Genomic DNA, 13877 nt, shown 5'->3' on the forward strand with positions numbered 1-13877 from the left:
GTGGACTTTCAAAGCCAAAGACCTGTGTTCATTTTTCGGAAGGTGGCAGTAATGCACCCAAAAGTCAACCACAGAAACGGGTCGTAGAAGAAGAGTTCAGGCTGTAGAGGAAGACGGTCGGTCAACAGTGGAAGGGGGATGAGCCAGTCGAGGGGTTGCGGAGGTTGTCGTGGTTAATGGTGCACGTTTCCAACTCTTTTGTAAAAACCAGGCCGCGGAAGCATGGCTCTCATCGCCAAATCGAGGGGCAAGTCCCTCGTGTGGATGTATTTCGGCCTCAAAGCGGACAGCCAGGGACAGCCTTTAAACAACGGCCAATGCGTTTGTCGTCTTTGCAGGCAAATAGTTCTCGCTAAAAATGGAAATACCACGAACTTAAGAAGCCACCTGAGACGGCGACACCGTGCAAAGTTTTCCTCGTCTTCTGCAGCGTTCGAGATTCCAGGTGATTACGTCTCAGAATCAGCGATTTAAATGTGGTATAATTTAGAAAACAGTCTAATGGAAAGCATTACATCACTGTATTGATTAAACCTCTATGGTTGTTTATAGAATAAATCAAGCCATTTGATTTGTTTTCTTTTTTGTTGGTGTTGTTGTTGTTGCTGCTGCTGCTGCTCGCTTTCACCAAAAGCAAATTCATTAATTTCTTCCACAAAAAGGAAAATGTTAACTAATCTTAAAACAATTCTTTGTTTCACAAACATACTGTACATACATTCGAATATTTTGATGAATTTGATAAACTCCCATTTATGAAGGACTTAAGTTTTGTGTTTTTACACTGCCGTCGATGCCCTCCCCAAACATAAACGTTAGCCTATTTTAGAGAACCTGCGATTTAATTTTTTTTTGGGGCCAAAAGCAGAGGCTTTAGTACTATATTCTGAAGTATTTCTATCTACTATGACCAACTATTTCTAACTGTGACCATATCTTTGTGCTTCTTCTGGTTTAGATTTGAACAGTGAAGAACTTCCCCATGATCTTCCTCATCTCCAGAACGTTTCAAGCCAGAACTATATCCCAGATGCTGTGCTACCACCAGGAGTGCCATGGCTCCAAGGTGGACCCACCCGGGCCGTGCTCTCCCTGCCCTCTTGCCTTTGCTTGTGTGAGGATATTGCACCAATTATGGATGGCACTGGGTCATTTAGTGAGCAGAACTTGGAAGAAATAAAAGTGTACGCCAAGTGTCTCCTTGAACCCGGAGTCCTGTTTGGGCCATATGTAGGAGAAGTGTGCAAAGAACGAACTCCCACCAAACTGAAGTATGCCTGGGCTGTAAGTATACATAATATGTAGGTTAAAAATAAAGGTGTACATGTACAGTGTATTTTTCTTGTTGTCCACTTTAAAATCTTTGAGAGTTGATTATGTTTATTTGATAAAAAACAAAAACGTCTTGTTAAATTAACTTTGTTTTGAACATGTTTGTCCCTTTCCAGATTAGAGATGAAGCTGCTTTTACGTACATCGATGCTGCTGATGAGAACAAATCAAACTGGATGAGGTGGCCACTTTCTTACGTATTTGGATTATTTTAAATTCAATTTTGTTCTTAATCTTTCAAAAACAAAATCTTTTTTTTTTTTTTCAAAGCAACTGTTACTGGTCTGGTCTTTTAGGTATGTAACATACACATGTGCGGAGGAGGAACACAACCTGGTTGTCTTCCAGTTTTTTCGTCGCATTTACTACAAAGTGACTCAGCAGATCACAGCGGGAACGGAGCTCAGGGTGTGGATAGGCAGGGACTATGCCACATTGTTGGGCTTGGGTATGGGTAAGTCCACTCACTGTTGCATGTAATCACATAATGGCAAATTAAATGGAAGTAGGCCCCAGTTTTGTTAACGCTATATGTATTTGTTTTTGGGGGGACGGTGGGAGCAGGTGATAATGTGAAATGTGAAGTTGGAGACAAGGAGACAGTTCTGCAGCTCCTGCAAGACATTCAGTTGGTGACCTTGCCGGAGCCAAACTCTTCCTCAGTTTGGTCAGACAACAGCCAGTCACAGAGCCCCATGACTCTGACCAGTGACATGACCGCAATGTCAAATCTGGACGCAATGGCTGATACAGGCACTCTGGGCCCTGCCCAGCCTTCCCCCTCCTCCTCACTCTTCTCCTGTCCTTCACCTGGCTATAATACTCCAGACAAGTATGACTTTATGCCTGGATCAGAGAATCTACTCTCTGCTCCAAACACGCCAACACATAGCCCCTGGTTCTTTGTTGGGCACGAATCAGATGCATCTGGCCTGCCTCTGGACTTAAGCACCGTTGTGTGTAAACTTTGTGGGGACGTTGTGAGATGTGGAGGAGGACCTGCTGATGTCCAAAACCATTTGCTCAATAAGCACCACATTAAAACACGTGATCCCAGCAGGGACCAAACAACAGGTAACTTAGGTGAAGTTATTGTCCTAAATTTAACATTTTCCTCAATTGTTATTTTTTTCACCAATTAATCCTTTGCTCTGCTAACATTTCTATGAAAAACTTGAAACACTATCTCAAAGTGCATCCAAACTATGCTACTGCCCCAAATTAAACGTATGTCTTTAAATGATAAATGATACGAAATAATGAAGAAATATTGGTTGTTAAATTGTGAAAATTAATTTTTTTCATATCATTTTTCTTCCACAAAGGATTACAGGATTCCGTCAACTTGCTCCCATCAACATTGCACAATTTTTCCAGTGCAATCATTAGCTTTCTCATCATGGATCTTCAGCCCCCATCCCTTATAGAAGGACAAGGCTTCAGGCAACTGATCCAAACCCTTGCGCCTTGCTACAGGGAACTCCCAACATATTGTCAACTAAACCAACTTCTGAAATATTATTATTTCAAAGGTAGGGTTAGCCTTGCTCAGGTGTTGAGGGGAAAAGCAAAGATGCCAGACTACACTGCTCCCATTGACTTTGAGTCAACAAGACGTAAACAACCTCCAAGCAAGTCGAGCGAGAGTTCTTACTTAGTCATTTTAAGTTTGGAAATTTGGTTGCACAGTTGGCAGGGCAAAACTGAGCAGTACCTCACCCTCTGGGCCCATTACGTAGACTCAGATTTTACTTTTCAGAACATGGCACTGACAACACAGAGGCTAGTAGTAAGTGGGCCGAAGGAAAACAGTCTTCAAGCTGTGGAGACTCAAGTTAAAGCAATAGCACATGAATGGGGCATCTTACAACCTAGCATGATCTTAGTAGGAGGAGAAGGAAGGAACAGAATGTGGCTGCAGCCACCCATGTGTGAGGAAGGTGACGAGGCTCCAGAGAGCCACACTCACCCAAACTCAACAACGTTTCTTGAGAGGGAGGACTCAATGCCTCCCGAGGAACCACATGGCTCAGAACAGGGCTGCTCTGGAGCGGGACTCCTGTCGGTGCCCTGCTTCTTTAGTGTCGTGCAGGACTGCATTGAGGAGGTGATGACTCATCCCATTATCTGCAAAACTCTCGACCACTTCCAGTCATTTCTTTCTGCTGTGTTCTTGCCAGTTGGTCAACCCAAAAATTCTAATCAGAATTTCAATAAGGACCGTCTGCAGATCCTGACAAAACAAGAACTGGCACAGCTCAAATCATGGGCCCACAACCGCCCAGTGTGGAATAAGCTATACCCTCTGCTGGGTATTCTCATCAAACACAAAAGTGTTTTCACTGAGATAATAAAAGATATGAAATGCAATGACCTGTCAAGTGAGGACACTTCATCGCAGCCCGGTCCGTCTAAGATGTGCCAAACTAACTCAACGTCCTCATCAAGCTGCGCAGTTTTGTGCTCGGAATGGAAAGCTCTGGAGGACCTGAGTTTGGTCCTCCGACCCCTGGATGTGGCCTGTCAAACTCTTGCAAAGGAGGCCTTCCCTCGACTGTCCCTCATCAAGCCCATTCTTACTGGCCTCCTCTCGCGTCACCTGGTGTTGCAGCCAAGTGATTCAGTGTCCATCTTGAAGGAAGTGAAGAAGATGATTAGGAAGAGCTTGTCACACTGCTACAACAGCTCTGCTGTCAACAAGGCTTTGTGCGTTGCTTGTGCTCTTGACCCACAGTTTAATGGTTTGGGATTCATGGATGTGAAGGTGGGCAATTTATTATTTTTAAATTTACTATTTATATATTTGAGATCATTCTTCATTAGTTCACTTGTGTTTTCAGTTTGAATATTTGAAAATTGTGCTGTTTTATGCGCTGATGAAAATAGCGAGCAGACAATTTTGAATGTTGATGAGTTTGACAGACTAGTAAGTAGGAAATTGAACTGAGCTTTGTATTAAAATCAAGATTTCCCTGCAAGGAAACTATTTCATAAATTGTTATGTCCCATTTCTATAAATGTATGTGAAGTGATGAGTCCTTTTTAAATGCAAATTAACCTTTTCATTTTCAATTATCTTTAAGGAACAGACAGCCACTTTTGACTGGCTGAAGAAAGAAGCTGTCAGGATTGTGAAAGAGGTCAACACGGGCCGCCGAGCTAAGGACACAAGCAGAAGCCCCTCTTCATTTTTACTTGAGTCAGATGGTAACTTTCTGAGGAACAGCAAGCGCGTCAAGCGTTCTCACCATGCAAATTTTCTTGTGGAGGAGGAGGTTGAAGATAATGAAGAGAGTGACGTGGAGGTTGTGGAGGAGGAGGAGGAGGAGCCAAGCGAGGAAGAGCGTCCTTCACAGGAAGGGCTCTCTGGATTGGAGTTCCTTCTGGGAGATCTGTACTCACCTACACCAAAGAGCAAGCAGAGCTCATTGATGGAGTCTATAGATGTGGAAGTGTCTGTGTATCGATCCAGCAAGACGTCTGCTCTGGGAGTAGACCCCTTGCAGTGGTGGGGTAAAATGGCAGCGCAGTTTCCACTCTTGGCAACTGTGGCTCGGGCTTACCTGGCTGTCCCGGCAGTGGCAGGAAATGCTGTGCAGGACTTTTTGCAGGAAGATGCTGGATCTGTGTATAAGAAGAGAGACAATGTCCCACCAGAAAGCCTGGACTCCATATTGTTCCTCCACCATAACCGCATGTTTAATGGAGGGCTGGCAGATGGCAAGGAATGACGACAGAAAAAATAGGATGGATAAAGTTCCTTGAATGGAATTTACAAAATGTCTTCTTTTATTTTCCAAGTTTTGCTGTGAACATTGAGAGTTGCACAGCTTAACATTACTCAGGGACTGCTGCTATGTTAGATGAGAGCCTCTGCAGCAACATTCCAGGTTACAGGACTGATGTCAATTGGTGTAGAACACCAGTGAGATGGAGGGCGACATGAAGTTGCAAGTCACAGTGTTTTTTTCAAGATACAGCAGCATTTGACTTTGTTATTATAAAACCCCTAATCTATAAAATACTTTGTAGCGTGTGCCTTACCTCCTTGATACAATCTAGAGCAAAGGGTTATATGCCTTATTTTTCCTGAAATCTATGTTTTGTCATTTTTTTTGTGTGTAGAACGAAATTGTACTCACTTTTCATGGCATTGATTGTCATTTATTTTTCAAAATGATTAGTCAAGATTCAATTAACACTAATGCTATATGTTTAACCAAAAATTTCAGCAGTATATGTGGAGGTCCACTTTATTTTACAATTTGACTTGTACAAAGCAATTAAACAAATCTGTTGTCTCATCCTTCAAGCGTAAAAGACTGGAATTCATATCCATAACAAAAAAGTTATATAAACCAATGTAACTCATATTTACTTAGTTGTTTGACTGAAATAATAATAATAATGATAATAATAAAAAGTTTGTTCCACCTGCCAGTCGCTCTACTGTCCAATGCATGACACAGACGGTAAGATTTTCGCTCAAATTCATATACCTAAATGTAACCGTCTTTCAGCAGATTATCTATTACAATTTGACACTGGCATACTGAAAGTCTTTAGCAGCCTTGGTGGACATTTCGTCTGCCCTGTGGTTTGCAGCTCTCCTGCAGTAGATGAACACGTAGATGGGCTGGACAAACACCAGCAGAGTGAGGATGAGCAGAGCAATGTCCACCTGTAACAGATCAAAACACTGTCAAGATACTCCTGGCGAGGCTGCATGTAAGTTATGTCAGAAGGTTATGTCAATGAATTTGCACATCAACTTGTTCTTTTGTGTCTCAATTGTTTTGCTTACATAGAACGGGTCCCCAGCTAGTGGCCCTTTGACCAAAGTGAAGAAAGGGTACTGTAGCAAGGAGATCACTCCTGATATGCACATAATCAGATCATACAGCTTCCCAAAGTGGTAGGCTGGAAAGCTGAAAGGGAAGGGGTTTGCAAAGCAGTTGTTTGCTTTGTATTGTTGATGATGCAACCAAAGATTGTGAGGCAATACTAATAGCGTACTCACGCAGTGCTGATGAATGCCGCGTTTCCCCCGTAGAGGAAGGAGCGGTTGAGGACTTGCAGTACAAAAGTGAGATACTGTAGCTGAAGCACAGGGACTGCGGCGCACACAGAGAAGACGATGCACTGCAGGCCAGTGAGGAACAATGACAGGCAGGAGGAGCGAAGGTCTGCATCTCGCTCCGTTTCTCCTTCAAGAGCAGAGGTTTTCAAGTTAAGAATATCTCCATTGATACAGCCATTGATTTACCAGGCTTCGGAGGCTTTCCTTTGTGTCGGTCCATGATAAGTCCATTCCAAGGAGCGCACAGCACTCCACAAAGCTGTGTCACGGCAAACACATTGGTGTACTGACTGACTGAGGAGATCAACAGGTTGTGAATAAAAGAATAAAAAAGTTGTGGATGGATGTTGAGAACAGATAAGGAGACAGCGTTGGAATGTCAAGGATTACTAAGAACGAGTTACCCAAGTCAGGATCATTGTTGGCCAAGCGGGTGAGCATAGAGTTGAGTGTGCCAATGAAGAGGTAGTGTCTCAGCTGCATAATGGACAGCCACAGCAGGTGCCACAGGAAGAACCAGGACAGCACGCAACTCTGGAAACTCACAACTAAACACGTTTAAGATGTGTTTTCATTATTCCTGTCTGTGTGAAAGCAACATTAAATCTCAAAGTCTGGACTGAACAAAAAAAAATGGGGGACCATTTCAATGCGCTGTTGCTCACATTGACAAATTCATTTTTAAAAGGGCGTTAAGCGACTTTCATCATTGAAATAAAAGGTTGTTACGTGAAGCTCAACCATGAAAAGTGTCAATGGCAGGCAAGAGTCATTACCTTTGTTTATTTCCTGGACCTCTGTCGTGTCCTCAGGAGCAGATAGTTCGCTGTTCTTCCCACCTGACTCTTTCGCAGTGCTCACAGAAGCGTCCCTCCTCTCCTCCAACTTCTCGACGCTGTTAGCGTTTTCCCGTCCACAGCTCGGTCTGTACACCACAGGAAAGCAGATTTTAGGCAGACCTTGACACCTGTTGAAATCATTGACATTTATTGCCATACTCTCACCCATAGGTGTAGTCTTGCGGCAGAGGGTAGGGTATGTGGGTCCTCGGTAATAACAGGAAGGTCCTCAGCAGGTGAAAGATGCTGCAGAGGGACATAACCAAGAAAGAGGAACGGAGGGAGATTCCATTTTTCATACAGGACCTGGGAAAAGAAGATGGTTTGACCTAGAATAAAACCTGTTGAAACAGAGCACGAATAACTACAAAAGTGCAAAATGTATTCCTAAATGTAGGAAATTCTTTAAAATACTATTTAGGAATAGTGTTAAGTGTCCTCAGACAAAGATGGGCTCCTAAACGACACCTTAATGATGAGAAACACATCAGATGAGGAGTCAAAGGCACCGTTGTACAGGGTGATAACAGTGGAGCGATGAGCGGGAAACAGGTTGCCCACCTTGCCAAACAAAAAGGAGATACGGTTCAGCCATAATACCATTTGCAGTAGACACTCACAGATCACTTTAGTCGGTACACCTACTAAGCGGCAAATTAATGGAATTGTCTAGTTAGCTTTTAATATTGTGTTCTTCTGTTTGGGTATATAGACATAATCAAGATGACTTGCTGAAGTTCTGCTGCAATGTTCGGATGAAACGGTCTGATTTGGTCTGAACAACTTGAAAACCACAGCCTGAATCGTTCCAAACCCGCTTCCAGAGCACGACTATAAGTTCGCTGAACTCAAAAGGCCTCCACCGTTGGACCACCATATCTCAATCTAGCAAAGCAACTTTGGAATGCTGTGGAGCCAGAGATTGGCATCACCTTCTTAACCATTATGTGCAGCCAACAATTCTACCACATTGATATTGGTGAAAATGTCTGGGGAATGATTCAGACATACTGTTGATTCTAAACCTTAAGAAATAATCAACCTCTGGCTGAAGGACATAAATCCAAAGAAGGGTTTCCCAGATAAAGTGATTGGTGAGTGTCTTTAGATTTAAAATTACAATATTTAGATGTAAAAATAAAACAGGAATGTATTTTGTTTTGATTTTTAAAATTCACCTGCATATTTGTCAGGAGAAACAGTATCCCACCTACAGCAATGCAGGACATGGCAGGAAAAAGCAGCTTTGACATACCTACATGATAGCAAAAAACAAACTTTAGCACATTGTAGTGTTAAATTGGCATGCTGTAGTGTTTGTATTTGTTGCGATGTAATACAATTTGTATGCAATGTGCGTAAGATAATGGATGAGTAGAAAGTAGATAAGTGAGCTGTTATCCTCAGGTTAACCATTCTACACTTAAGAAGGTCAGCTTTTTAAAAAGGAGCTCACATGGAGATAAAAATTCAAGCATGTGTGTGTGTAGGTTTGTACCTGCACTTGAGAAAGCCACCAGAAGAGTTCCAGTTGTATACACACATCTAAGAAGGGACATGACTGTGAGGTGAGATGAGCTGATTTATTGTCATACATCATACATTGAGTTGCATAAAAGAGAAGGTCATATAATTGTCTATGTGTTGTTACAACTTAAATTATTTTGAATTTTATGAGAATTTTTTTTTCTCCCCTATGATAGCCCCTGACCTCTTGAGATATGTTATACATTGACTCTACGATACACACATTGAAGAAATTGTTAATATGTAATGTAAGAATCTGGTGATACTATTTACTCTCTAAAGTTGTCCACTAGTTAATATGAACTTCTGGAAATAAGCGTTTTGACTTTTTTTATCTGCAGATCTTAACAATACGCTCAATATTTTTCAGAGTAAATTAATATATATAGTTTCAAATATGGTCCACAGGTTGGAAAAGTATCTACTGTTCAACTTATGTGACCTGGCTGCAGGACTTTGCCCTATCCACTATTACTGCGAAAGAAAGTTTGTCCAAGATAACTTGTATTGCAGAGAACGTGAGAGCAATTTCTCAACATGGCATGTTTGACCCTTGGTTGGTACCTAGAGGACTGTTGCTGCGCAGAGAACTGTTATTTTGACAGGGTATACCAAATCTATTCTCCCAAGATTTGTTTAAAACTCACAGTGTTTTTATTGTAAAAGTGACCTTCTTGGCAAACTTTAGGTTATGTCAACGATGGATAAAGGTACGAAGAAAATACAAAGAACTTACACTCCCAGCAGTCTGGACACCATGGTGCCAAACCGATCTAGGATAAAGCCATTGGCAAGAGTGATGAAGTTGTTGAGGAAAGAGGCAATGGTGAATACCAGGCAAAACTGTGCATCCTGTTGGCTGCAGCCTGAAAGGTATACAAATAGCAACAGGAGAGAGGTTTTACACTGTGATATATATTCCCCCCCCCCCAAAAAAAAGAACTTATTTGAAGTGGATTACATAAATCAGGTGAAATGCATGCACCAATTCCCAACAACGGTCAGTGCAGAATGGGAGGGCCTGGGAAAATATGGGTGAGCCTCACATTTTTAGACTTCTGGACAGTAGTACCTTGTAAGTGACAAAAAGGATTGGCTTTTTGTCAGAGTTTGCAGGTTTTGATTTTTTTTTTTTTTTTTCTGTTAGGCATTACAGATTTTAACAAGGGCCCTCCTGCATTAACATATGTTGTCAGACCTGAACTCACCTGTACTGTTGAGGGTGCTGTTGCCATCAGGAACACTTGGACACAGCTGACTGAAATAACCATCCTCCTTCAGCACAAACACCAGAGTGGCATAACCAAAGACCACGCCACAAAAGCACAGACACTCCAGCATTCCAGATGCCAGAGTCAGCCAGTAGCGAAGCCTGGTGCTGCCCGTGTTCCTCATCATTCTTCCTGTCCAGTATAGCTAATTATGCAGAGAAACTTTTTTTTATTCTCTCAGTAAATTAACTTCATTTAAAACATTTTGAAGTTTTGTAGTGAAAAGAAGATGTTGAAGTAGTGTGTCATTCAAATTCCTGAATGCAAAACAGAAACAAGTGGAGGGTAAAATAAAACAATTAACCTTTTCTTTTGCCTCTACACTTTCATACTGCCATAAAACGTATGCTACGGCAATAAAAACGGTTAGATTGGAAAAACAAAACAGTGGTAAATAATCAAAATGTATTTGTCTTGCATATGCAGTCACAAAAGCATATTTAGCATTCATGGATATAGGATTGTAGGCATTGTTTTTGGTACACCACCAGAGATACACAGATCTCCCATTGCTATTCACGGTGAACAGATCAACCAGGTATGCTCGTATACATATCTAGGAGTGATATTTGATCATCTCTTGTCATGGAAAGACCAGATTGAATCAGTGTGTAAGAAAACAAAGCAGAGAATCTACTTCCTTCGCCGTTTAAGATCTTTTGGTGCAAGTAGACAGATCCTTCTTTTGTTTTTTACTTCTGTCATTATGAGTGTTCTTCAGTACTGTAGTACCACATGGTATGGATGTTTGTCTGCAGCCCTAAAAGCACAATTGGTGCAACAGCTGAACATTTGCTCAAAAATTGTTGTACAACCACTCCACAGTCTATATACAGCTACGTTTGATAGCAGTGTCCTAAGGTTGGTAAGGAAAATTACATCAAACACTAGCAATGTGTTATATGGAGAATATAGGCTGCTGCCCTCAGGAAGGAGATATTGTGTTCCAGCATACAATAAGGTCAGACTAAAAAGGTCTTTTGTCTACCAGTCCACCTTAAGGCTTAATCAGGAGTTGGACCAGGGTTAAGAGGGACGGTGGACTTTGCCCCTGTCTTCATGTCTCTATGTATGTAATTTTTGTGTTTTGTTTTTCTGTCTCCGGTGTCTATGTCAAATGTGTGTATATGTTGCATACATGCCGGTGTCGCAAGACAAATTTCAGCGTAAGCTGACTAATAAGGTAATATATCATATCATATCATATCATTACACTTAAATGTACATAGGTAACAATACATCACAAAACACTTGCAGACCTAAAGGTGTATGTTGTAGCCAACTACAAAGTAATTATGGATTATGTTCTCATAATATTTTGTTTGTTTTTATTTTGAAGCTAATCAGCCAGTGGAGGTCACAAGATCCACTGACACCAATAAGGTTTTTGTTTTTATGTTCTTAGCGGGAAAAGAAAGCTCTCTGCACACAGAAGTTTTCATGATAAATGTGTAATAAAAATAGTAATTGAAGAAAGAGACCGTGTCAAGCATTTCCCTTCAACTATGGACGAGCTAGGAGTTCCAATAGTAACCGTATAAATTCACGTGAACTGCTATTAATATAAAAACACTGCAAACAGACGAAACTTCCAAACTAGTGTTAATCTAAATTCATTTTACTGAGATAGTGGTTCGCTCTGCCGGTTTACATTGTGTCGGTGATTCTAATTTGAAGACAGTGTGGCAATCATTGCCAGGCACGTGGCGGTGTTGATCCTAATCCAGATTAGTACACTCGGGTCAAATGCGTCCATACATACGTTTAAAAAAAATAAAAAAATAAAAACTTCAATAAAATAATATGAATGTGTATATATATATATATATATATATATATATATATATATATATATATATATATATATATATATATATATACATATATATATATATATATATATATATATATATATATATATATATATATATATATATATATGTGGGGAGAAAAAAAAAATCACAATTCATTCATTCAAACCATGGTTGAGTGTAAAACTTGCAGCCAGTCCTCAGTGATATGTACTTATTTCACTACGGAATACACACATAATAAACAGGCATCAGTACAGAAACACTCACGGTTAAAATGTTTACCTTGTAAATTCCAGCGGTTTCCGTCGCAAGACTCGTAACAGATTCTCCGTGCGAGGATTCTACAGGACAGTGCACCTTGCACCGGGGCGGCGTGTCTTCATGTATCAAACCTTGCCGCGACTGTTTGTGAGACGCTGCAGCAACAGCAACAACAGGTGAACAGGAGGGCTGGGCGGGAGACACATGGACCTCAGCACACCATTCTAACCCTCGTTTTGTGAGAATTGTTCATTTGTTTTCTTTATAAGTCAGCCTTTTTGATTAATAGTCTACATCATACACGGAACTTTGCTTCATTCAACACTTTATGCAGATTAGACCAATGTTTTGAAGAGACATGCGCTGTCCCAGGTGAACGATACACTGATGTCCTGTTACGTGCGCGCACGTATTGCTTACTTTGCCGCTCACTGGATATTTTCTGGATATTATCTTTTTGGAAACGTTCTCAGTATACCCATGAGATGCGTGTGATGCGTGTGATGGTTATTGACGAGATGTCATTCCATTTTTCATCATTCTGTTACTCAGTTTGAACTTCAGCAAGTTACCTTCACCACATTCACATACGTGAATGTAGTGAGTTGCTGTCATGTTTTGCCAATTATCTATTTGTGGCACCAAGCACTTTCACATTGCCCCTAAAAACGTGGCCTTTTGGGTAAATGGTGGGTACTCCACCGCAATCAGGTAAAACCAGCTCCACATCGGAGGAAATTGTCCCACATAAACGGTGTGCCAAAGTAAAATACAGAAGGTCTATGACTGACTCTATGGGAGGTCATAATGGTTTGGATAGCTATTAAGAACCACTAGAAGGAGGAAGGGAGCCCTCTAATGGGGGTAAGATTTTCCAACTATGGGACGGTTGAATTGCTGCGCTCAGCGGTACGTTCAGGCCTTTGGAATTGATAGAGTTGTGCTGTCCTCTGCTGGTACTTTGCTGAACAGCAAGTTTTGTGGACCAGTGTCGGGCATTGTGGTCACTTTTAGCACAGGCTCCAGTGTAGCGTCCCCACTTGAACACGCGCACACACACACACACATTCTATCTAAATGTGATTAAATGTCCTCACTGACAGAGAAATATTATTGGCAGAAAAGATTGGAAAAAACGTTTTTCAACAAAATTTTGAAAAAAAACAAAACAAACTGGTATGGAAAATTAAAGGGACAGAGTCCAATTTACATCCAGTTATTTTCCTGGCGGGCTTTTGTGCCAGTGTTATTTACAGTAAAAATGCATGATTTGTTGTTTTTTTTTCTTTTTCTTCTTCTTCTTCAGAAAAATGACTGTCCACAGTGGTGCTAAAAGCAACAAGGTTGTGGGTTCAATCCCCAGATCCCTTTTGTCTGCGTAGGTTCTCTCTGGGTACTTTGGCTTCTTCCCACAGTCCAAAAAACATACATGTGGGGTAAACTGTGAACTACAAATTTTTCATAGGTGTGTGAATGGTTGTTTGTCTTTAAAATGGCCCTGCGATGAACTAATGTAACTATGCCTTTGCCCTATGACGGCTGACAGTGAACCCCCTGACCCTGAGTGCAGGAGAAAGTGGGTATACAAGATGGATGGATCAGGTTGTTGTCTGGTTCTTGCTTTTCATTTGACATTTATTTAGTCAAACTTGCCTTCTGCAAACCATCAGCTTATGGCGCCCAGCAGCATGGAGTCAGATGGCATTAATTTTCACCCAGCCCACAATTCAGACACAATGAATTCTTGGTGAAA

The 13877-nt window shown here is 41.2% G+C and overlaps 1 protein-coding gene and 1 long non-coding RNA gene across 2 annotated transcripts; one reads left to right on the forward strand and one right to left on the reverse strand.

Moving 5' to 3' along the window:
* The first annotated feature begins 36 nt into the window (after positions 1 to 36).
* LOC142895606 (uncharacterized) lies at positions 37 to 5638 on the forward strand. The gene is made up of 7 exons (XR_012928230.1): positions 37 to 445; positions 959 to 1284; positions 1449 to 1513; positions 1629 to 1786; positions 1897 to 2406; positions 2658 to 4096; positions 4416 to 5638. It is a non-coding gene; the product is annotated as an uncharacterized LOC142895606 (long non-coding RNA).
* Positions 5639 to 5785: 147 nt separating this feature from the next.
* On the reverse strand, positions 5786 to 13215 carry slc43a3a (solute carrier family 43 member 3a). Its single transcript, XM_076036789.1, has 13 exons — positions 12131 to 13215; positions 9987 to 10194; positions 9515 to 9644; positions 8750 to 8796; positions 8430 to 8506; positions 7718 to 7812; positions 7417 to 7557; positions 7189 to 7337; positions 6817 to 6960; positions 6599 to 6706; positions 6353 to 6539; positions 6137 to 6260; positions 5786 to 6013 (listed from the first exon to the last, which is right to left on the reverse strand). Exons 2-13 carry the CDS (start codon positions 10174 to 10176, stop codon positions 5864 to 5866), a joined length of 1542 nt encoding a protein of 513 aa, XP_075892904.1. The 5' UTR covers positions 10177 to 10194; positions 12131 to 13215; the 3' UTR covers positions 5786 to 5863.
* Positions 13216 to 13877: the final 662 nt, after the last annotated feature.

Source organism: Nelusetta ayraudi, unplaced genomic scaffold (assembly GCF_046127955.1).
Source record: "Nelusetta ayraudi isolate G7.1 ecotype Tasmania unplaced genomic scaffold, CSIRO-AGI_Nayr_v1 ptg000004l, whole genome shotgun sequence".
NCBI classification, from domain to species: domain Eukaryota; kingdom Metazoa; phylum Chordata; class Actinopteri; order Tetraodontiformes; family Monacanthidae; genus Nelusetta; species Nelusetta ayraudi.

What these genes read in the sequence shown, in the direction of transcription:
- slc43a3a (XM_076036789.1), bottom strand. Translation starts at nt 10,176, where the DNA reads ATGATGAGGAACACGGGCAGCACCAGGCTTCGCTACTGGCTGACTCTG. An exon ending in GTGTTTCTCATCATTAAGGT is followed by an intron (nt 7,558 to 7,717) that starts GTCGTTTAGGAG and finishes TTCTTTTCCCAG; the next exon opens with GTCCTGTATGAAAAATGGAA. An exon ending in TAGCTGGGGACCCGTTCTAT is followed by an intron (nt 6,014 to 6,136) that starts GTAAGCAAAACA and finishes GATCTGTTACAG; the next exon opens with GTGGACATTGCTCTGCTCAT.